General features: G+C 43.5%; 2 protein-coding genes across 3 annotated transcripts in view; one reads left to right on the forward strand and one right to left on the reverse strand.

The window, feature by feature from the left end:
* Positions 1-1,491: 1,491 nt before the first annotated feature.
* LHFPL5 (LHFPL tetraspan subfamily member 5) lies at positions 1,492-15,562 on the forward strand. Of its 2 annotated transcripts, none has more exons than XM_069564235.1 (4): positions 1,492-1,903; positions 5,777-6,013; positions 9,445-9,471; positions 13,708-15,562. In XM_069564235.1, the coding sequence occupies exons 1-3, from the start codon at positions 1,492-1,494 to the stop codon at positions 9,453-9,455; spliced, it is 660 nt and encodes a 219-aa protein (XP_069420336.1). In that variant the 3' UTR covers positions 9,456-9,471; positions 13,708-15,562. The 2 variants fall into 2 exon arrangements, with proteins under 2 accessions (XP_069420336.1, XP_069420337.1); XM_069564236.1 differs by having other exon boundaries at positions 15,226-15,562.
* A 2,620-nt stretch (positions 15,563-18,182) lies between these two features.
* SRPK1 (SRSF protein kinase 1) overlaps positions 18,183-23,444 on the reverse strand; it is a 67,965-nt gene continuing 62,703 nt past the window's right edge. Inside the window, 2 exon segments of the mRNA XM_070289419.1 lie at positions 18,183-20,673; positions 22,084-22,176. Coding sequence (XP_070145520.1) covers positions 20,489-20,673; positions 22,084-22,176 — 278 coding nt within the window. The 3' untranslated portion in view covers positions 18,183-20,488.

Raw genomic sequence — 23,444 nt, forward strand, 5'->3', positions numbered from 1 at the left:
GTAGTCAGTTCTATTATCACACTATCAGTCTGCATTTCAAATATATATTTACATATATGTAAATACCTCACTGTCCTTGAGAGCAGGGGCCCTGCTCTTTTTAGTATATGGTTCTTGCCTCCAACATAGGGCTCAGTATGCAGAAGGCTCTTAGTAATTGTCCCCTGAATGATATAGGGAGGAAACTATATTCAATATCCTGGGATAGGGACTTCCCTGGTGGTCCAGTGGCTAAGACTCCATTCTCTGAATGCAGGGGGCCTGGGTTGGATCCCTGCTCCCGCATGCCAAAACAAAGAGTTTGAATGATGCAACTAAAGATTCTGTGTGCCACACCGAAAAGATCCCACGTGTCTCAACTAAGTCCTGGTACAGCCAAATAAATCAATTTTAAAAAATATATATATATAAATATATATACACACATATACATATCTATATCTATATATCTCCTGGGATAAACCATAATGGAAAAGACTATAAAAAAGAATGTACATATGTACCTTGAGTGACAGCAGAAATTAACACAACATTGTAAATCAACTATGCTTATAAAAGTAAATAAAAAAAGAAATATGCAACAAAAACATACACAAGAAGTGAAAGACATTGTATTGAACAAAAAGCATATGTTAAAGTCTGAGAAGGCTCATAAGGACCGTTCTTTGTGTAGTCGGTTCTATTATCACACTATCAGTCTGCATTTCAAATATATATTTACATATATGTAAATACCTCACTGTCCTTGAGAGCAGGGTCCCCGTTCTTATAAGTATATGGTTCTTGCCTCCAACATAGGGCTCAGTACGCAGAAGGCTCTTAGTAATTGTCCCCTGAATGATATAGGGAGGAGAAACCAGTGACCCGGAAGACTTTGCTGGCCTCAGAGGGATTGGAGGTTCCAGGAGGACATACAGGGAATCAGAGAAGGATGGGCTGGGCTGGGGACTGCGCTCCAGAAGTGGTTTGGCGGCAGGACACCGAGCGAGAGGAAGGTGACAACCACCGCCCCGCCGTTTCGGTCCTTGCCAGCCCGGCTCCGGAGGGTGAAGAGGGGCCTTGATTCCAAGGCGCAGGCTTGTGGAGTGGGTGGGGCGGCCGCTCTGCCCTCTCTTCTGCCGCGGGGCCCGAGGCGCTGGCCACGGTGCTGAAAGCTGCGCGCGCGGTGGAGGGAGCGGGGCGGAGCCGGGACAAGCGAAGGGGGCGGAGCTCCCTGGGGCTCTCGGCTGGAAGGGGGCGGGGCAGGGCGGCACCCGCAGGCCCGGGACCCCGGCGGGTTTGAGGGGAGGCAGGAGATCTGAGGCAGGCCGGCTCGAGCAGAGCAGACACAGCCCCTGGACAAGCTTCCCCAGGAGAAGCCAAGGTCATCCTCCCTGACCTCAGCCTCCTCCCCACACCCAGCTAAGGGGGTGACCCACTTCTGGGCCTCTATCCGTTCGCAAAGCCACTTTCAGCCCCCAAGTCCCCATCCCAGGACCCAGCGCCCTCACGATGGTAAAGTTGCTGCCTGCCCAGGAGGCAGCCAAGATCTACCACACCAACTACGTGCGTAACTCGAGGGCCGTGGGCGTGATGTGGGGCACGCTCACCATCTGCTTCTCCGTGCTGGTCATGGCGCTCTTCATCCAGCCCTACTGGATCGGTGACAGCGTCAACACGCCCCAGGCGGGCTACTTTGGCCTTTTCTCCTACTGCGTGGGCAACGTGCTGTCTTCTGAGCTTATCTGCAAGGGTGGCCCGCTGGACTTCTCCTCTATCCCTTCTAGAGCCTTCAAGACTGCCATGTTCTTTGTGGCCTTGGCCATGTTCCTCGTCATTGGCTCCATCATCTGCTTCAGCCTGTTCTTCGTCTGCAACACGGCCACGGTCTACAAGATCTGTGCGTGGATGCAGCTGGCTGCGGGTGAGCAGGGATGGTGGGGGGCAGGGAGCCCCTCGCCCCGCCCCAAGGCCGCAGGAGCAGGTGCAGCATCCCTCCTTCCCTGGAGCTGCTGAGTCTCCAACTCAGCTGTTGTCCTGTATAGCCCAGCCATACTGTGTGCTCTTCAGATGCTTCTGAAGAGTAACAAGTCTCAGGATGGCCGAGACCAAAACGACTTTAAAGATCAAATGGTTCAACTCTCTCATCTTATAGATCAGGAACTGAGGTCCAGAGAGGGGAAGTGACTTGCCCAGGAGCAAATCACTCATGGTAGAGTGAAAGTCTTTGTTCCCTAATTCCAGGATTCCATCCTTGATACAGCAAGTGTGAGCACTTGAGGCAGTGAGTGGAGGTGATATTTTGTGGTGGGGGAGGGAAGTAGGGTCTTTTAGAACTATGTGGGATGGGTGGCTACTTGTGGTGCTCAGACGCAAAGCCTTCTCTGCCCCTCTTTTCCTGCTTCTGGCTACAGATGGGCATCTGGGTCCTGGGGGTCAGCTGGTCCTGCTGTCCCCTAGAGCCGAGGAAGGGATGCCTACCTAAGACCTTGTCCTGCAGCCCTTGGTCCCTCCGCACTCCAAGCACCACACACAGACTGTCCGTATGAGGGAGATGTCCAGGAGCCTTGTTGGGGACTGCAGACTAGAGTGAAATCATCTTGACATCATTGGTTAGAATGAGAAGCAGTGTTATCCTTAGCAGGGGAATGGAACAGGGAACTGAATCCCAGACCACCAAACACATAAGCTTAGGACAGTCAGAGTTGGAGGGGGCTCTAGAGAGCTAGAGCATCCTCCCCCCAACTATAAATGAGGGATCTGGGGATGAGAGAAGACAAGACTTGGCCAAGACTGTGTAATAGATCACCTGGCAATGAAGGAAATGGGAGAATTATGGCAGTCAGTCCCAAGAACTAGATGAGGATCCTCATCATGACCCAGTGAGATGGGTTTTCCTCCCATCTGATAGATGAGGCTCCTAGCGGGTAACTTGCATTTTAGCACACAAGTCGTGAGAGACAGAACCTTCAAACTCTGAATCTTGTACTCAGGCTACTGACCTGGTTCCACAGCTGCCTTCCCAGTCCCCTTGCCATCTCCCTTTCTCTGTAGTCTATCTAAACAGTGAGGAAGAGGCAGGGGCAGAGATGAGCCAAGTCTTGGTGGGCTTGAGTGGGCAGTGGGGAGAGAGAAGGGAGAAAGAAGATTTAGCAGTTTTGTGACAAAGAGGAGGAGAATGGACCCTGGCATGCTTGCCAGCTGGTCCCCCAGGGCAATGGGATGCTGGAAACACCACCCTCCCTCTCTCATTCTCTGCATTGTCCCACTCCCCCAACCTCCTGCAACAGGTGCCTTTGCTGAACGAGCAGTGCTGGGAGGGCCTGGGTCGGGGAGGGATCACCAGGCCATTTCAGTCAGATCCTTGTCTGGGTCATGGAGCTGAAGACACTGATAGCAGAGGTGGCCGGGTGCCATCCCATGAAACATTTATCTTGGGGGAGAACAAAGGTGGTGTTGTGTTCCATTCTTTGGTGCTGGGGAAAGGAGGGGGCGGCAAAGGGAGGGATGAGGAGGAGGTGTGTCCCACAGCCAGTCACTGAGAGCTTCCTCCGTTAGAGGAGCCCTAAACCAGTTAGCTTAATCTTGACAAGATTAAGGACCAGAGAAGGGCGCAGGAGACGGGAAAGGGGACTGATGAGTGGGGCAGTGAGGAGCTGCCGCTTAAAGTTAATTGAGCTTCTGGATGCCAGGTGTAGGCCGAGGGTGATCCCAGCTCCTAAAAACACAACTAGAGCACGGTGCACATCTCTCTGAGTTCTGGTGACTTCATCTGTCGAAGACGGCAGAAATACAGGGCTCTTGCAGGAATGGGATGTTATAATGCATCCTGCACAAGGCCTGACATGTGAGAGGTGCTCGGTAAATGTGAAAACCCAAAACAGCTTTTTCAGTCAGGGATGGATGGGATGATGCCACAGTAACAATTCCCAGATCTTCGTGGGTTAGGACAAAGGTTTATTTCTTGATCACGGTACACACTCGTTGAGGATCAGTGAAGGGTTTGGCTCTCACTGTTCTCTTCCAGAGCCCAGTCTGAAGGAGCATCAGCTGTCATCTGGCTGTCATCATTGCAAACAGAAAGAGAGCTCTGGAAAGTCTCCAACAGCAGTTAAATGCTCTGGCCTGGAAAAGCACACAGCATCTCTGCTCACTTACTGGCTGAAGGAATCTTTATGACCTAGCCTCACTTCAAGGAGGACTTCCTAGGTTGCCCAGTAGTTAAGAATCTGCTTACCAGTGCAGGAGATGCAGGAAACACGAGTTTGATTCCTGGGTCAGGAAGATCCTCTGGAGCAGGAAATGGCAACCTGCACCAGTATCCTTGCCTGGAAAATTCCGTGGACGGAGGAGCCCGGTAGGCTATACTCCATGGGGTCACAAAGAGTTGGACTGAGCAACTGAGAATGCACGCACGCATGCATACAACTTCAAGGGAGGGAGGCAAGGAAGTATAATCCTGTTATGTACCTTGAATATTTGTGAACGGCTCTAATGAGAGACATCCATTGAGGGTGCTTCTATCTGACTTTAGTGACAATAATAGTAGCAACAACTAACATTAAGTGGCCACTTATCATATACCAGACACTGCTGCTGCTGCTGCTAAGTCGTGTCAGTCGTGTCCGACTCTGTGCGACCCCATAGATGGCAGCCCACCAGGCTCCCCCGTCCCTGGGATTCTCCAGGCAAGAACACTGGAGTGGGTTGCCATTTCCTTCTCCAGTGCATGAAAGTGAAAAGCGAAATTGAAGTTGCTCAGTCGTGACCAGACACTGCAGTAAACACTGAATCACATTTAATCCTCATAACCCTGCTCTGAGTCAGGTATTATTATTCTTATTTTTCCAGCAAGAGACTGGAAGTCAGAAGTGGTAAGGAAGCTTGCTTGAGAATACCACGCTGGCCTCTGCTTAGAGCCCTGAGACCCCACAGTGGGGTGGCTCCCCCTACTAGGCAGATGGGTGCGGTGCTCATACAGCACTGTGGCACCGTAGAAGCAACTTGTTTCCAAGCCAGAGACCCTGGGCTCTCTTCTGAAACTGCTATAGGGAGGAGGCCACGCCAGGCACCAGAGGACTCATCACACACCAAGTAGGGGAGGCCACAGGTTTTACCAAAGGGTTCAGGGAGGGTAACCCTTAGGGTAACCACCCTGAGTATCTTCCTGTTTGTCACTGAGTCTGAAATGTCACCGCTAAATACATTCAGCTCTTTGGAGAGATGTTTGTCTGGAAGTCTGGGAGAATTAACTTTGAAGCCAAGAAAGTCAGGAGTTGCGGGTGCAGGTCTTGGCTCTGCCATAGCTAAAGGACTGGGTAACTCACTTGGTTTCCCTGGGACCTCAGTTTTCTAGTCTGTAAAATGGGATATTAACACATGGCCTACTTCACAGAACTGTTGTAAGGATTGACAGAAAAATGGTATATAAAGTATTTTGTGATCTGTAAGAGAAGTCTGTATTAATAAATCAGCTCCTCCTAGAAAAAAACAAAGGAGGCGTTCATCTAGGTGGGAAGGTGGGATCTGGTATATTGATCTTTATACTTTGTTGTGCTTTTTGTTTGATCTGCTGACCTTTACCCCTGACCAGTGGCTCCCAGGGGCAGATGGCTTGAGCTCTTGGAGCCTCAGTTTTCTCTCTTTGTTCTACAAGGGTGGCAACAGCTTGCCTCTTGTGCCTCTCAAGGCTGTTAACACAAGAAGGGAGGTGGCAAGGTAACAGCAGTGCAAGGTGGGAGGGAGCAGACCAAGCTTCCCCAGCCTGATGTCATCTGCACCTCCTCTGCCCTCTCAGCCACAGGCCTGATGATCGGCTGCCTGGTCTACCCAGACGGCTGGGACTCAAGTGAGGTACGGCGCATGTGCGGGGAGCAGACAGGCAAATACACGCTGGGTCACTGCACCATCCGCTGGGCCTTCATGCTTGCCATCCTCAGCATTGGAGATGCTCTCATCCTCTCCTTCTTGGCCTTTGTGCTGGGCTACCGCCAGGACAAGCTGCTCCCTGATGACTATAAGGCTGATGGAAAAGGTAATTCTCTCCACCCCAGGGAGCTGAGGCTTCCTCTCTGCCAGTTGCCTGAGGTGTGTCCCCTGGCCAAGGGTGGGGACACCAAGACCCCACACACAGCTCTTGTCCCAGAGCCCAGGGGTCAGTGGAGGGTTGTAGGCTGGCATGTGGTGATGAGGCATGGACAGACCTACGTGGCAGAGGCTGTCTGTGATAGAATATCTCTCGTCCCCCTGCACTCTCAGGGTCTCCAGGGGAGAGAGCCCTGGTCCAGCCTGGGGAGCTAGGTATGGCCTTCCCGTGGAAGGCAGTACTGAGGCTGGGTCTTGCAATAACAGAGGAGTCTGCTGGTAGAGAGAGGAGCAACAGGGAGCAGAGAGATGAGTTGCTCTGGAAGGAGGAAAGGCAGGTGAAGGCACAGATGTGACGGCTCCTGGACTCCAGGTGATGGGAGCCTAGCTCCCTCGGATTAGAGTCACCTTGGGATTCTCCATATATCCGTTTTCTGATCTGAGCTTCATTTCCCCTCATTAGGGGGTAGGAGGCAGGTTTTTCCTCATTTGTAAAAAATACCTACTTTACAAGATTGTACTCAAGAACAAGATAAGGCTGTCTGCTCTTCTACTGAAGATTGTACCAGAGATTATAGCCAGGGAAACTGGACAAGAAAATGAAATAAAATAAATCTAGTTTGGAGAGGAAGTAAAACCACCTCTGTTAGCAGATGACATGATTTTGTATATGGAAAATCCTAAATAATCCACTAAAAAAATATTAAAGCTAATACACAACTTCAGCAAGGTTGCAGAATATAAGAATAATATACAAAAATATACTGTATTTGGATACATTAACAATGAACAATCTGAAAAAGACATTTTAAAAAATTTCATTTATGATAGCAATAAAAAGAATACTTGGGAATAAATTTAATAAAAAAGTAAAACTTGTATGTGAAAATTTAAAAAACATGTTTAAAGGCCTAAATAAATGGAAATATCCATGTTCATGGATCAGAGGACTTAATGTTGTTGAGATGGCAATACTCCACAAACTGGTTTACAGACTTAATGCAATTTTTATCAAAATCCCAGCTGGCTTGATTTTAGGATCTGCTTGTCATTTGGAAATGCAAGAGACCCGGAATAGCCAAAATAATCTTAAAGAAAAACAAAGTTGGAGGCCACACATGTCCTGGTTTCAAAATTCACTAGAAAGTTACAATGATCACATCAGTGTGGCGCTGGCATAGGATAGACAATGGAATGAAATAGAGTCCAGAAATAAAATCAGGCATCTACGACTGATTGATTTTCAACAAGGGTGCCAAGACCATTTAATGGGGAAAAGAATACTCTTCTCAATAAATGGTGCTGGGATAACCAGATATTTATATGCAAAAGAATAAAGTTGGGCCACCTACCACACATCATATACAGAAATTAACTCAAAATGGATCAAAGACCTAAATGTAAGATATAAAATTATAAAATTCCTAGAGAAGACCTTGGATTAGGCAATGATTTCTTATATTTGACATCTAATGCACAAGTACCAAAAGGAAAAAAAAATAAACTAGATTTCCTCAAAATGAAAACTCTGTGCTTCAAAGGATATCATAATGAAAGTGACAAGGCAACCCATGGGTAGGGAGAAAATATTTGTAAGTCATAATCATAATTCTAGTATCCAGAATATATCAAAAACTCTTGTAACTCAACAATAACAATAAAAATAACCCAATTTTTTAAATAGGCAAAGGATTTGAATAGACTTTTCATCAAATAAGATATACAAATGGCTAAAAAGCATATGAAAAAATAGTTAACATCCTTAACCATTAGGAAAATGCAAGTCAAAACAACGAGATATCATTTTATACCCATTAGGATGTCTGTAACAGAAAAGGTGAATAATATCGAGTATTGATGAGCATGTGAAGAAACTGGAATCCTCACACACTGCTAGAGAAAATGTAAAATTGTGCAGTTGCTGTGGAAAGCAGAATGACAGCTCTTCAAATGATTAAACAGTTACCATGTGACCCAGCAATTCCACTCCTAGGCATATATGCAAGGAAATTGAAAACATATGTGCCCACAAAAACTTGTGTGCAAATGTTCCTAGTAGTTGTAAGATTCGTGCATCTACTGATGACTGAATGACAAAATGTGTATATCCGTACACCGAGTTATTCTTCAGCCATGAAAAGAAATGATGTACTGGTCATTGCTACAATGTGGGAGAAAACATTGTTAAGTGAGAGAAGTGAAGTGAAGAAGTGAGGTCGCTCAGTCGTGTCTGACTCTTTGCGACCCCACGGACTGTAGCCCACCGGGCTCCTCCGTCCATGGGATTTTCCAGACAAGAATACATTTCCATCTCCAGGGGAACTTCCCGACCCAAGGATCGAACCTGGGTTTCCTGCATTGTAGGCAGATGCTTTACCGTCTGAGCCACAAGGGAAGAAGCCAGATTAAAAAAAGACTAGATATTGTATGATCCGATTTATATAAAATGTTCAGAATAGGCAAACCCAAAGAGACAGAAAGTAAATTTTAGTAATTCCCTGGGGCTGGGAAGGGAGGGGAATTGGAAGTTATCACTAAAAGTCACAGGATTTTTTGCGGGGGTGATGAAAATTTCTAGAATCAGCGGTGATAGTTGCATAATGTAGTGAATACGCTAACACCCACCATCCTGTACACTTTAAATGAGTAAATTTTATGTTAGTAAATCATATCTCAATAAAAAAAATAAAAGGGCTTCCCTGGTGGCCTAGTGGTTAAGAATCCACCTGCCAATGCTAAGGACACTGGTTCGATCCCTGATCCAGGAAGAGCCCACATGCTGTGGAGCAACTAACTAACTTAGCCCATGCGCCACGGTTACTGAGCCCGCACTCTAAGGCCCGATAGCCGCAACTACTGAAGCCCGTGCGCCTACAGCGCATGCTCTGAAACCACCTCCGTGAGAAGCCCGCATCCTATAGGGACGAGTAGCCCCCACTCGCCACAACGGGAGAAAGCCCATGTACGGCTAGGAGGACACAACACGGCCAAAAATATAATTGATCTTAAAAAAAATTGTGCTGGATTAGATAGTGTATATAAAGCACCAGCAATACCCGCATATGGTAGGTGATGGCTAAATGTTAGTGCTCTCCACGTTGTCTTTCTAGTGCCTCCACCCCTTATATCATCCATCTGCCCCGCCATCTCCCCCGACACCTTCTGGCCCAGAGGTCCAACGAGGGAGGAAGTCTACATTTGGACCTCAAGTCTATTAAGGGAGATGATCATGCAATATGGAAGCACAAGCTGATAAACATTATGAACAAAAAGTGCAAGCTTTCTTGATAGAGGATAAAAGAGGGAATAGTGTGCAGGCAATTAGCCTGGAAACAAGCCTTGACTGTAAACACATCCTGTTTGTCCTCTCTTTCATTGCAGAGGAAGTCTGAAGCAGCTGGAGCATTGGTGAGTAATTCCACTGGAGGGTGGTCTGTGTGCCTTTGGAAGAGCTGTAGCCTCGCAGAATGACTCATGAGGCTGTGCTGTAGGACCTAGGGAGAGAGGAGCAGGGGGATGAGTGTGGAGTGTGGGGTAGGAGGGGGCATGGGCTAAGGGGCAAACAGGAATCCTCTAGTTTTACTTGTGTCTTGAGAAGTGGGAAAAACACAGGGAGAGAAGAAATAAAACAGGCAGGTAGTTTCATAAACTCTTCTTTTTGTGGAGCCTGGCCAACAAGAACAGACTGTTTTAAGAAGTCATTATTGTAATTTGGACCCTTATTTTCAGAAGATTTATAAGAGACATAGTGGAAAACCTAATGAAACATAAAATAAAAGACATAGAAAGGAAAACAAATATTACAGAAATCTGGGCTAATAGAATTAGTGAACTAGGTATTAAATTTAGTTCCCTGCTTCCTGATAGCTGAAGCAAAAAGCAAAACACGACTTAATCAATTTTAATATCTGGTTGAAAAGGAAACATATCATGTTAATTCCCTTACTGTCTTTTAGGTTTCTAAGATGTGAATTAACAAGAACATGAAGGAAGACCTTTTAAAAAGAAAGAAAGGGGAGGGGAAGGAAGGAGGGAGAGAGGAAGGGAGGGAAGGAGCAGCCCACAGTGGCATCATATTCCTGACAGCTGTCACTTACTGAGGACTCAGAACTGCTCAGGCAGTGTGTGTGGATAGGAGAGGTATCTCCAGTTTAACTATTTTAATTTTTTCTAAGAACCTTCCAATCCTTGACCACATAAACATACTTTTTTGAAAAACAGTAAATCAGTACTGCCCTCCCCCCCACAAACTTATTAGATGATGTAACCTGCCACAGGGACAGGGGCTCTGGCTGCAGCAGACCTGGGAGGCGTGGTGTGTGGCAGAAGTCCTCTGGGAGGAGGTTGCCGTTAGCCCCACAATAGAGCTGCCGCAGACAACCCACAAACTGGAGCACAATTATACCAGAGAAGTTCTTGCACTGTTGCATAAGTTCTAGGGTCCACAACAGATTTCCAAACCTGGGGATCAAGCAAAAGGAGAACCTCCAGGGAATCTGACTTTGAAGACCAGTGGGATTTGATGATAGAACTTCCCCAGGACTGAGGAAACAGACTCTTGGAGGACACAACAGAACCTTGTGTGCGTCAGGACCCAGGAAAAAGGAGCAGTGACCCCCCAAGAGAGTGAGCCAGACTTGCCTGTGAGTGTCCGGGAGTCTCCAGCAGAGGCGTGAGTCGACAGTCGCCTGCTGCAGGGTCAGGGGCACTGAATACAACAGTCCTGGGATCCGTGGTATGCTGACGTAAGTCCTTTTGAAGGAGGTCACCATTACTGCCATTATCCCTACTATAGTTTGACCTCAGGCCAAACTAAGGGAGGGAACACAGCTCCGTCCATCAGCAGAAAATTGGATTAAAGACTTACTGAGCACGGCATTGCCCATCAGGGCAAGACCCAGTTTTCCCCACAGCCAGTCCCCTGCATCAGAAAGTTTCCACGAGCCTGTAGTCATCCCTCAAGGGTGGAAAGAATGAAGACCACAATCACAGGAAACTAACCAGACTGATCACATGGATCACAGCCTCATCTAACTCAATGAAACCATGAGCCATTACGTGTAGGGTCACCCAAGACAGACGGGTCATGGTGGAGAGTTCTGACAAAACGTGGTCCACTGAAGAAGGGAATGGCAAACCACTTCAGTCTTCTTGCCTTGAGAACCCCACGAACGGTATAAAAAGGCGAAAAGATATGACACTGAAAGATGAACTCCCCAGGTTGCTGGTGCCCAATATGCTACTGGAGAAAAGCAGAGAAATAGCTCCAGAAGGAATGAAGAGGCTGAGCCAAAAGGGAAACAATGCCCCATTGTGGATGTCTCTGGTGGTGAAAGTAGAGTCTGATGCTGTAAAGAATATTGCATAGGAACCTGGAATGTTAGGTCCCTGAATCAAGGTAAATTGGAAGTGGTCAAACAGGAGATGGCAAGAGTGAACATCGACATTTTAGGAATCAGTGAACTAAAATAGACTGGAATGGGTGAATTTAATTCAGATAAGCATTATATCTACTCCTGTGGGCAAAAATCCCTTAGAAGAAATGGAGTAGCCCTCATAGTCAACATAGTCAAGACCATCCCCAAGAAAAAGAAATGCAAAAAGGCAAAATGGTTGTCTGAGGAGGCCTTACAAATAGCTGAGAAAAGAAGAGAAGTGACAGGTAAAGGAGAAAAGGAAAGATATATCCATCTCAATCCAGAGTTCCTAAAAGATGAAGCTGTGAAAGTGTTGCACTCAATATGCCAGCAAATTTGGAAAACTCAGCAGTGGCCACAAGACTGGAAATGTCAATTTTCATTTCAATCCCAAGGAATGGCAATGCCAAAGAATGTTCAAACTACTACACAATTGCACTCATTTCACATGCTAGCAAAGTAATGCTCAAAATTCTCCAAGCTTGGTTTCAACAGTATGTGAACTGTGAACTTCCAGATGTTCAAGCTGGATTTAGAATAGGCAGAGGAACCAGAGATCAAATTGCCAACATCCATTGGATCACAGAAAAATCAAGAGAATTCCAGAAAAACATCCACTTCTGCTTCTTTGACTATGCTAAAGCCTTTGACTGTGTAAAACAAACTGTGGAAAAGTCTTAAAGAGATGGGAATACCAGACCACCTTACCTGCCTCCTGAGAAACCTATATTCAGGTCAAGAAGCAACAGTTAGTACTGTACAATGAGCAACAGACTAGTTCAAAATTGGGAAAGGAGCATGTCAAAGTTGTATATTGTCACCCTACTTTTTAAACTTATACACAGAGTACATCATAGGAAGTGCTGGTCTGGATGAAGCACAAGCTGGAATCAAGATTGCCAGGAGAAACATCAATAACCTCAGATATGCAGGTGACACCACCCTTATGGCAGAAAGTGAAGAGGAACTAAAGGTGAAAGAGGAGAGTGAAAAAGCTGGCTTAAAGCTCAACATTCAAAAAACTGAGATCATGGCATCTGGTCCCATCACTTCATGGGAAATAGATAGAGAAGCTATGGAAACAGTGAGAGGGTCTATTTTCTTGGGCTCCAGAATCACCGCAGACGGTGGCTGCAGCCACGAAATTAAGAGACTTGCTCTTTGGAAGGAAAGCTACGATAAACCTAGACAGACTATTAAAAAGCAGACATTGCTTTGCCAACAAAGGTCCATGTAGTCAAAGCTATGGTTTTTCCAGTGGTCATGTATGGATGTGAGAGTTGGACCATAAAGGAGGCTGAGTGCTGAAGAATTGATGCTTTTGAACTGCGGTGTTGGAGAAGGCTCTTGAGAGTCCCTTGGACTGCAAGGAAATAAAATCAGTCCATCCTAAAGGAAATCAACCCTGAATATCTTTCATTGAAAGGACTGAGGCTGAAGTTGAAGCTCCAATACTTTGTTCACGTGATGCGAAGAGCTGACTCACTGGAAAAGACCCTGATGCTGGGAAAGACTGAAGGCGGGAGGAGAAGGGGATGACAGAGGATGAGATGGTTGGATGGCATCACCGACTCAATGAACATGAGTTTGAGCAAGCTCTAGCAGATGGTGAAGGATGGGGAAGCCTAACATGCTTGCAGTCCATGGGGTCTCAAAGAGTCAGACATGACTGAGCAACTGAACAACAAATTTTAATATGCATAAATTACCTCAGGAATCTTGTTAAAATTGAGACTAATTTAGCTGAAGTTCAGAAATCCAAGCACTGTGTTTCTAACCAGCCCCCCAGTGATAAGCTACCAGTTAGGGGTTACACTTTGAGTAGCAAACTGTTAGAGTATAAACACTGTCTCATGTCTTTGCAAAGTTCCTTATTAAATTTTTTTAAAACCCCAAACGCCACAGCACTGTTGTACCATTTCATTGCTAAACCAGACCTTAGTTAGCCATTTAGCACTGCTATCACGGAAAACTTTTTGCTTTTGTTGATAAATTCTGGGGTGGCATTACTGAATCAAAGCTAAACTAGCTGTCTTTTTTCTTGCCCTATATATTTTTTTACATCTTAAGACATTAATGAATTTTTACTTGAGGAACACTGATATTATATACTAATGAGGAAGTTCGCATGTCTGGTGTAGAACTGAATTAAAATGTGAGTATTGGGCATTTTTATTTGCTTAACAATGTCAAATTCTATAATCTTTTTTTTTTTTCAATATGACAGGTCATCTATTTCCCTGAAAATGGAAAAATGAGCAAATCAAATTCTTCAGAAAACTTGTTCCATGCTTCCCTGTGTCTGCTAGTCTAGGCCTGAAGTCCTGAAGCCTTTCATTATAGGATTAGCAACTGACAGTTTTGAAATAAGACCTCTTACTATATTCGGGAAACTCCAGTGAGGCAGAAATGCAGTGACAACATCCAAGACGTTCAGAGTGATGGTTTAACTCTCCTGACTAGGAACCCACCTTCTCTTCCTATCCCTTTACCCCAGCAACTCGCTTTACCATCTCGAGGCCTCTCTGTAAAATGACAGCAAAATGAATCTGTGTCTAGGGGTGAGTCCTCGACAGTCTAATTCACTGAGGATACTTGTTTGAAAGCACCCAGAAATTGCCATCCAGCTCTCAGAGGGCAATTAAAAAGAGGTGGCTGTAACCATGCTGGGTTGTTTTAGGTTGAGGTTTAGGGAGTCCCTTGCTTTTTTCCTGTGTTTTTTTTTTTTTTTTAATTGATGCACAGAGGAAACGACTAGAGAGGTTACCAGAACCTGAATCCATCAGGAAGTCTCATAAAGACTGGGTGACTTTAGGATGTAAAAACTTTCAAGACTAAATTGACTTTTCCCTTTGGGAACCAAAAGTCTTATTTCTTCAGTGCCCACACTGACCCAAACAGAATGGGCTAACAGTTTCAGAAAGTTATTAGTAGCCAAGTAATTTGTTACAGTAGAGATGACCATCTCTTATTAAAACAAAAACAAAAACAAAACCTTTAGGTTTGGTACGTTAATGGGTGAATCTTACGTTTCCTGAGGGGAACTCAATTTAGGTAATACCTCATCGTAGCAGATGCCAAGACAAAGACAGGCTCTTTAGGCTGTTCCCTGTTCTCAGGATGGTATGTTAAAACAGGGTTTTCCTGATTACCTGCAGTGAGTGATCCAGGAAGAACAAGTGTTCTTTTTCTGACCTTGGTACATTTCCTCAGTAACGTACGGGTGCTGTTCTTTCACAGGTAGAAAGTGGGTAAATGCTGAACAAAACTGTAATGGATCTTGATCAACCAGCAGTGACATGGAAAACAGGCTTATTCTGGGCTGCAGGGCGTGCTTTTTAACCAATGTACTCGGACACCTGCCCGGTCAATGCAGTGTCTCCTCTAGCTCAGATAGGCTAAGCATGAGTATCTCAGCATCATCCCAGTTGTTGATGATGGGAACCATTGGGATGGGACTTATGAATGTTTTCTTGTGCTGATAAAATTATTTCATTGTCAGGCATCTACATTATGCAAGCTTTTTTTTTTTTTTGCCACACAGCCTGTGGGATCTTAGTTCCCCAACCAGGGATCAAACCCTGGCCCACAGCAGTGAAAGTAATCTTAACCACTGGACCACACACGAGTAACGGAATTTGGCCAATTCTGCACTTTAGTGACGTTTTTAGCTAGGTTTGTTATTTCTTGTAACTTTTTATAAAAGGCAAAATAAAAATTTCTAAGGCTTCCTTGTCTTTAAAAGATTTTTCAGTAGAATGGCAACTATGAAGGTCCAGAGAAGCTTCTGGGGGCTTCAGGTACATCTGCCAATAGCCTTCATCTTGCCCTCAAGAACAGTGAGTTTCACCAAAGGAGTGGATGTTTACCAACCTGGAGAAGATCTGCAAATCTGAGTCACATGAGTCAGCATTTCATCTTTTGCTTTATCTTCAAAACTCAGAATTCAACCTCTCCAATAAAGTGATGATTTTCGTTGACAGTAACTGCATCATCAGCCTTTCTCAAGTGGTTTGACCTTTAAATTCAGATTTCATCTTTGAAAGTATACAGAAAAATCAATAAAATCAGTACTCCTCTAACCAAGCTTACTATGCTCCTTCCTCTGCCTTTGGCTGGGACACAGGAATGGTTGTGATGCCCAAGCTTGAACAGTGACTAGCACTGAGCAGGTAAACAGAGGAAGGCCTTACGATTTATATCTGAAATGTGAACCAGAAGGATGTCCTTCCTAAATGCTTTCATTATCTTACATCTCTGTATTAGCTACCTGTTGCTGCATAACAAATTACCCCAGGACTCAGTGGCTTAAAACATTTCAATTTCTACAGGTTGAAAGTGAAAGTTGCTGTTGTGTCCGACTCTGCAAATCTTCCATGCCAGTAGCCTTTCTCCTCCAGGGGATCTTCCCAACCCAGGGATCGAACCCAGGTCTACCCAAATTGCAGGTGGATTCTTTACCAGTTGAGTCACCAGGCAAGCCCAAGAATACTAAAGTGGGTAACCTATCCCTTCTCCAGGGGATCTTCCAGACCCAGCAATCAAACTGGGGTCTCCTGCAGTGCAGGTGGATTCTTTACCAACTGAGCTATCAGGGAAGCCCTCCTTCAGGTTAAGAATTGGCAAGGATTAGCCAGGTGACTTTGCATCAAGGTTTCTCAGTGTTGCAACTAAGGTGTTGGGTCTGCTTCCAAGCTCAGGGGTGTAGGACTCAGCTTTTACAGGTAGTTGGGCCAAGGGCCTTAGTTCCTCGCTGAGGGCCTCTCCAAAGGCTTATACACCTGGCAGCTTGCTTCCCCACAGCAAGGGTTCCTACACAGAGTGCATAGACAGAAGCCATGGCCCCTTTGTAACCAAAAAGTGACATCCTGTTACTTTTGAAGTCACAAAGTCCAGCCCACGTTCAAGGTGAGGGAATTGTGTAAGTGCTTGAATACCAGGTAAGAATCATTGGGGTCTTTAAAAAGTTGTCTCATAGTTATTAAAAATTATTTTCTGCTAAAATGGGCATTTACCAGAATGCCTTACTACAACAAAGATTAGATTCTAGTACCCTTACATGCTGATGGATATGTCTGTTTTGTAATAAATTGCTGAAGATGACAGGCCCTAACCCTCAAATTCCTCCTACTTTTGCTATCCAACCTCAAGGATTTATAGTAAGGTCCTCTAATTGCCAACACTGACCATACTTTTCTCTGTATTTAATAAATCCAAAGCAACCAATGAAATGTCTTAAGGGCACAACTTCTAAGAACATAGCTCAAATCGCAGGCAGCTGATACTTCCATAACATGGTCCAGTTCTGCCAAATGGAGAGCAAGGCTTATTACTATTACAGTATTAAAATGGGCAATAACTAGATGTGAATTAAGGACAAAAGAGATTATGATAAAAGAGTGAACTTGGTAGGATATAAAACCAGATAATCTATGTATGGAAAACTCTCGTCAGTAACAGAAGTAGGTACTAATGTAAACTTGCTTAGTTAAAGCTTCTAAACACATGATCTCAAGCTTTATGGTTTTTTAACTGAGATGTTTCTGATATCATAAGGAGGTGGTGTGGGTTAATATTTGTGCAATGACTTAAAAGGATAAATACATATCATCTCAGTAGTTTCTGAATTTCACCTCTGGAACAGCTTAATGGTTGCCCTGTGGATACTAAGGGTTGTAACTGCAACTCAGTTTGATGGTTCTTTTGAGATAGCTTAACACAAGACTTAGAGGGACTGCCTAGAATTGTCAGTCTGATGAACATGCTGGTTTGAAGAATTCCAATTTAATTTTTGGTTGTTTTTTAAACAGGTTACATTCTGGTCAATACTACAATATGAACACATTGCGTATACCTTAAAGCATAGTTCAATTAGAGCAAAATAATTAAGCAGTTTACATAGAGTTCAGGGCTAGAGAAGGGCTTTATGAATAAACATTATCACAAAAATGAAAGGCAAATTAAAAAAACTGGAAAATGCGACAGAAAAATGGCAAAAATGTTACCAAATCATCAAACAGGGAAGCATGCCAAAAGAAAAGTTGGGTAACGTAGGCAAATGACCAAAAAAGGGCCAATAAAACCTATGAAACAAGCTTCTGACCATACTAGTCATCCAATATGCAAATTAAAACAAGATACTCCCCTTTGGGGCAATCAAACTGGCTATTAGGAATAAAATGAGAGAGATTACAACAGGCTCATTCAAACACTGTTGGTCACCACAAACCAGCCCAACTGTTCTCTGCTTAAGTTAGGCAACATTTACTAAATGCCTTTAGAATGTGCTTACTCTCTGCCCCAGCCAATCCATTTCTAAGAATTTATACTGAGGGGTGAATGAGACAAATATATGAAAGCCTGTGTATCCCAGTGCCTTGAGATTCACAAAATTTTGGTATTTTGCACTTTGTGATCTTTAGAGAGAGAGAAAAAAGAGACAACCCACAAATATTCAGGAAAAATGGTGGAGTTATAGGAATAACAATTTTCTTAGAATTTTCCAAAATGTACTTTGTTAATCCCACTTCACCTCCAACTTAAAGATAGAAGCAAAGCTACAAACCCCACAAAATAATGTGTTGAAGTTATACAGTTTCATGGTATATTTAAGTTCAAAAAGTAACTCAACCAATCCGTTCCTCCATTCTGAAGCTATGTCAGATTAACTTGGGCAACAAACAGAAATCTTCTGGAAACACGTAGGTTATTAAATAATTTTATTGTACTGCATTTACAAAGAAAACAGACAATGCACCCAGTAGAAAGAATAAAAATGTGTTTGGGGTTTTATATTTTACTGAGAGCAAATAGAAATCCTTTAGTGAGATCCTGGCAATTTGACAATAAGTTCAATAAAGGTACATGGGATACTTGGAAGATCAAATTCTACAGCTGCCTCTTTCTACGGCTTTGAATTCATCTGGCTCCTTAAGAGATGGGGGGAAAGCCCTTATTTGGTGGGAAAACATTTCCAAAATGAAGTTACAGGTTCTCTCATTACATGTCTCTTCATGTTAGCTGTTAAAACAGGGCCTTCTATTTGTGTATGTTTTGCTTAGTTCACCTTAATGTCATCACCAGAGTTCCTATCATTCCACAATTGTGATTTTACAGTGTAGGAAAGAATTCAGTTCTAGTCTCGTATTGCTTTAGATGTATATATCGCTGAAAACCAAAAGTGGATTAGAACTGCTGAAGGATTTTCCCTGCCGTTGTTTGATACAATCTATTTTCTTTATTCTTGATAGGTGCATAGAGAGCCTCACTTAAAATTCTTTCTATAGGAACATGTCTGATTTCAGGATTACCATCAAGGATCCGATGAAATGGCTGGCCAGTTATTCAGGGTAACATGTTTGTGAGTTAAACGGATTGCATAATTGCACCACTTTTTCCTTTGCCTTTGTTGGTAAATGACAGAATCTAGATTCCAATTTTCTGTACAGGGAGTTGGCCACCCAGCAGTCTCATCGCTGCTTTGTTAGCAGAGCCTCGAGTTGCACCTCCTTGGCTTTCTGTAAATCAGTCCCGTAGCCACTTCTGGAGAATGCTGAATCCCCGAGGCCCACTTGGTCCGTGCGAACAAGCAGCTGTGACCCCAATCCTGCCTCTTTTGCTTTTCAGTATGACCCGAGGAATATATGTAATGTCTAGGGCAAGTCTAGGAGAGGCTCATTCTAAAATAAGATTCACAAAGCCTTTTCCCATTAAAAAAAAAAAGCCTCAAGTACATTTTCAATCATCTCAAAATTTAAAACTTACATTATACAAGGAAATAGCAGCAGAGAATGGCTAATCTTAAACCAATCGAGAAAGAAAAAAAAAAACAAACACAACCCTCAAAATAAACAACAATGAAAAAAGTGCCATCCCACCCCCTCCCCTTGATTCTTGTATCCTGGGATTTCGTTTAAGACCTGAAGCCTCTGAGAAAATGAGAAGGGCAAAGCCATAAGGGGAAACTGCTTCACGGCTGAATTCTGGACAAGGTAAAGCAAAGGCCCTAAATAAAAATTGGGGACTGTTTGTAAAAAAAACAAAACAAAACAAAAAACCCAAAAAACAAACCAAGAACTCTAGGATAGTTTCTTCTCAGATGGGAAAATCTCTGAAACTTAGTTCTCTTTTCCAGAGTCATCCTGAATTCTTTAATTATGGGGCAATAAACTCAAGTGCAATGAGTAAAGTGCCAGCCAGGGATTAAAAAAAACAAAAAAATAAACAGCCAATCAAAGTATTTCTGCTATTAGGGTACAGAAAAGACACAGGAAAGGACTGTTTGCAGAACATATGTGGTTCTGAAGAAATTACTAGTCAATGGTTCCAGTTTTGTTTCCATCAAAAATCAGACTGAAGATTCGAGGACCTTAGGGTTATTAAAGGATGAAAGGAATTTGACAGTGCTTTGAACAGTGATAAATGTTACCTAAATTTGGTGTTTATACAGCTCATTTAAAAACACAGTAGCTTAAAAGTCGCAGAAAAAATGTGAAGATAAGAGGACAACAGAAACAATCCAGGAAGATGATGCAGCCTGGATACAGCAAGTTTAATGTCTCTGCTGTACACGGAAGTGACACCCTTTCCCCTTCTCATCCTTATGCTGGCAACACGATATGCACTAGAATGTTTGACTCTCAGAGTCAGTGAATAAAAGGATGAGCTCATACATCTTCACAGCTCTTTTTAAAAGGATGCTTATAATTTAAAGGATGTCCTAATGGAAAGACAAGGGTACAGGGTGTGAGGCTGTTTCACATTTTAGTCCATTAGTCTTTGGCAGAGCCCAATCAAGGCCAAATTCACCTAGGATGCCCAATGGCTGTGGGAGGATCTCCACAGGGTCAAGTAAGCAAACCCAAATGAACATGTTGGATTAGACAAAAGACACAACACCCTAGAAACCCTTGAAGGCAGAGCTTCACCCTGAAAAGGGAAGAGGGAAATGCTTAGAGGGGAGGGGTAGAGGGCCAGCCTGTGATCTCTGCTGCGGTGCTGGACCGGGCTTAAGAGTTGAGCCAAGGGTGCCGGAGACAGTCGGCGGCAGTGGCCCTCTTCTCGGGGATCAGCTCCAACATGGGCAGTAAGAAATCTGTGAAGCCAGCTGCCTCTTCCTGAGGCCACTCATACTTCTCCACTAGAACCTCAAAAAGGCCCCAGGGTTTCAGCTTCGTGATGTGTTTCAGGTCACCTACGGTAAAGACAGTACAAAGAAACTGACCAACATTGGTAAGTGACACTGTTCTGTGGAAATCCAGGAGCTAATCCAGGCAGTCTATCAAGAAATCAAACTGCCACCAGAATCTAATCCTTCTCCATTCATAAAGCACCTCTCTTATCTAATGCATTCCTTGGAAAGAAGTGTCTCCATTTTTCCACGAGGCCTAAAAATTTAAAACAGTATTTTGATCCACCATTCTAGGATTTTTCGTCCTGAGCAAGCTGGGTAGGCCTGTCAGGAACTAGGTATTCAAGAAACTGAAAATTAAAAGCCGATATACTCAGCATGGTCTCATGGTATTCAGAGGCAATTTATTACCACATACACAGTTTGCTTGTACTCTATTTTTGGCTCAATAATCTAGTAAATGTTGCTTCAAAATAAGGCAGTAATTAAAAAATAAAGAGCTAAAAACCACGTCCAACATGTATAAAAGCAACAAAACTAAAAAAACAAATTTTCAGATACAGCTGCATCACACTGTACCATTTTGGAACATCAATCTCCTTTTGCCTCCTCGAAACAAAATTTTTTTTTTAAAGGTAGTCAATTATCAGTGACTTGTTAAGGTTAATGCTGCTTTAAAATTTTTTTCTTATATAACACTTATTTGAAGTCTCTTCTGTGGGCAGTGAGTGCCTGATTACCTACTTGGTACATGCATGCCATTAACCTGACTTTGCACACAAGGAAGAACCCTCAGGAAGCACTTCACCATTTTCTTGCCCCAAATAGAAACATTAAGAAATGCTTGCTCTTACGTGCTGACAAAAAGAGATTTTTCTCAGCCCAAGTGCAGAGATTTTGAGGAAAAAGGGAACCATGACAAAAAAGGAAAAAAGGTTAGACAGTTTTCTAGCCCCTTGTAAGATCAGGTTTTCACATTTCAGTATTTGAAATGCATAAAAAATACATATTTAAATATGCCAACATAATATTATCCAGTAAAAAACTTAAGGTGAATTTTATCTTTGTTTTCCTTACTAATAAATGATAATATAAACTTATGAAATTGAAAGTATAAAAGTTAATTAATTCTACTTGTCTTTTGATAGAACTGCCTCAGCAAAATCTGCCCATTTTTCAGAAGTGCTATAGTAGGAGTAATCAAAGAACTATGTGCCAGCTACTAATTAATTTAATATGAAGTAATCCCCATTTAGAAATCAGGAGACTGAGTTTGGGTCAAAGACCACATCAGTAGTACAGCAGTTGGAATCTGAACCCAGATGGTCTGGCTCCAGTCTCTGCAAAGTCACAGCTCCACATTCAAGGCAGAAGCATCCTTCTTCAGGTGTTGAGGACACCAGCAGTACTTACCTCTTCATTGTCAAACACTTTTGTCCCCTCAATGTCTGGGAACAAACACACTTCTTTTACCTTTTTTGGTGAAAAATTCCTTGGAATATTTTCCTGCCACAATGAGCTTGCGAGGCACCTTCCCCAGAAGTTCTATGATCAATGCAATGTGATCTGTATGTTTCAAACATTTCAAGAGGGGGGAAAAAGACATACATAATAGGAATAACGAATGTAGTTCTAAACACCGGCAGAAAGAGTAGCATGCACACCTCTTTGTAAAGCATTTCAGCTTGCTTTCTGTCCTAAATGAGAAGAGGACTCTATCCATCTAATGGAGAATCCAGAAAACCATTACAAATCAGATAACCACTCCAGTGGGACTTGAGTGGTAACTAAAAACCATCTTGGTGTGAATGCTCTGCTTCCTGAAGCTGCATCCCTGGGACCTAGATGAAAACTCATGTTAACAATACTACCTCTGCGATTGAAGAAGTCCTGTGAATATTTCCCACTGAGGGCAAAGCGTCTTGGAATTCTGCCTATCAGCTCTATAATGTGCGCAATGTGGTCTAAAACAGAAGGGTAAGAAGAACAGGATCAAGGACAAGCTGTAACAGAGGTTTTTCTATGAATAGCTTTTTCAAGAACTAGCTACTTAAAAGTAACTACAAATAAAACCCAGGATACTCAAGGGAAGACTGGGAAGGCCAAGAATTATTTCAGGTGATTGATCACCTATAGTTGGCAAGTCCCATTCTAAAGTTTGGAGGCTTATCCATTTTATTTCTATTTTGTCTATATGTCTAGGTTCAGGTGGGTTTTACAAGTAAGGTAAAAAGTATGCCAATATGCTTCAGACATTCTAGGATAGATACTGATAACAGATATTTATAACAGTGTTCAATAGGGCTCTGCGGGAAATAATATCACTTTATTTAAGAATGTTCACGACAAAGCACTCACATATGATTAAGTTTTCACAATCACCTTGTAGAACAGGCCAAAAATTAATACCCCATTTTAAAGGGGAGAAACTAAAACCTCAAGGAGAATGGACTACTTGAGCTATACAGCTAATAAGAGCTAGAGCTCAGATAAAAGCCCCTATCACATCATGTCTTGTCCAGAGGGTTTTTTTGTAATAAATCATATTTTTAAAGAAAAAATTAGCAACAACATTTAAAGCACAGCTATTATACCTGACTACATTTGGCTCTAAAGTGTTTAAGTCACGCAGTGCCTTATAACTGTCACAGCAGGACTATGGCCTGTGAGTGCTGCTAGGGAGACGTGCAGTCTGTTGCCAGGAGGTGAGCTTGGACTAACCAGCGCCCACACCTACAGACAGCCCTACTAGCTTTCCCTGCAGGTGCCAGAAGGAAACATATGAAGAGATTTAAAAGGCGATGGCTCCTAGCCACAGAACAGTTTTAAAAATG

Source organism: Ovis canadensis, chromosome 20, assembly GCF_042477335.2.
Source record: "Ovis canadensis isolate MfBH-ARS-UI-01 breed Bighorn chromosome 20, ARS-UI_OviCan_v2, whole genome shotgun sequence".
Taxonomy (NCBI): Eukaryota; Metazoa; Chordata; class Mammalia; order Artiodactyla; family Bovidae; genus Ovis; species Ovis canadensis.

Bases quoted from the DNA above. Each gene is read 5' to 3' on its own strand.
- LHFPL5 (XM_069564235.1), top strand. From the start codon at position 1,492: ATGGTAAAGTTGCTGCCTGCCCAGGAGGCAGCCAAGATCTACCACACC. The intron at 1,904-5,776 runs GTGAGCAGGGAT...CTGCCCTCTCAG, and splicing joins GTGGATGCAGCTGGCTGCGG to CCACAGGCCTGATGATCGGC.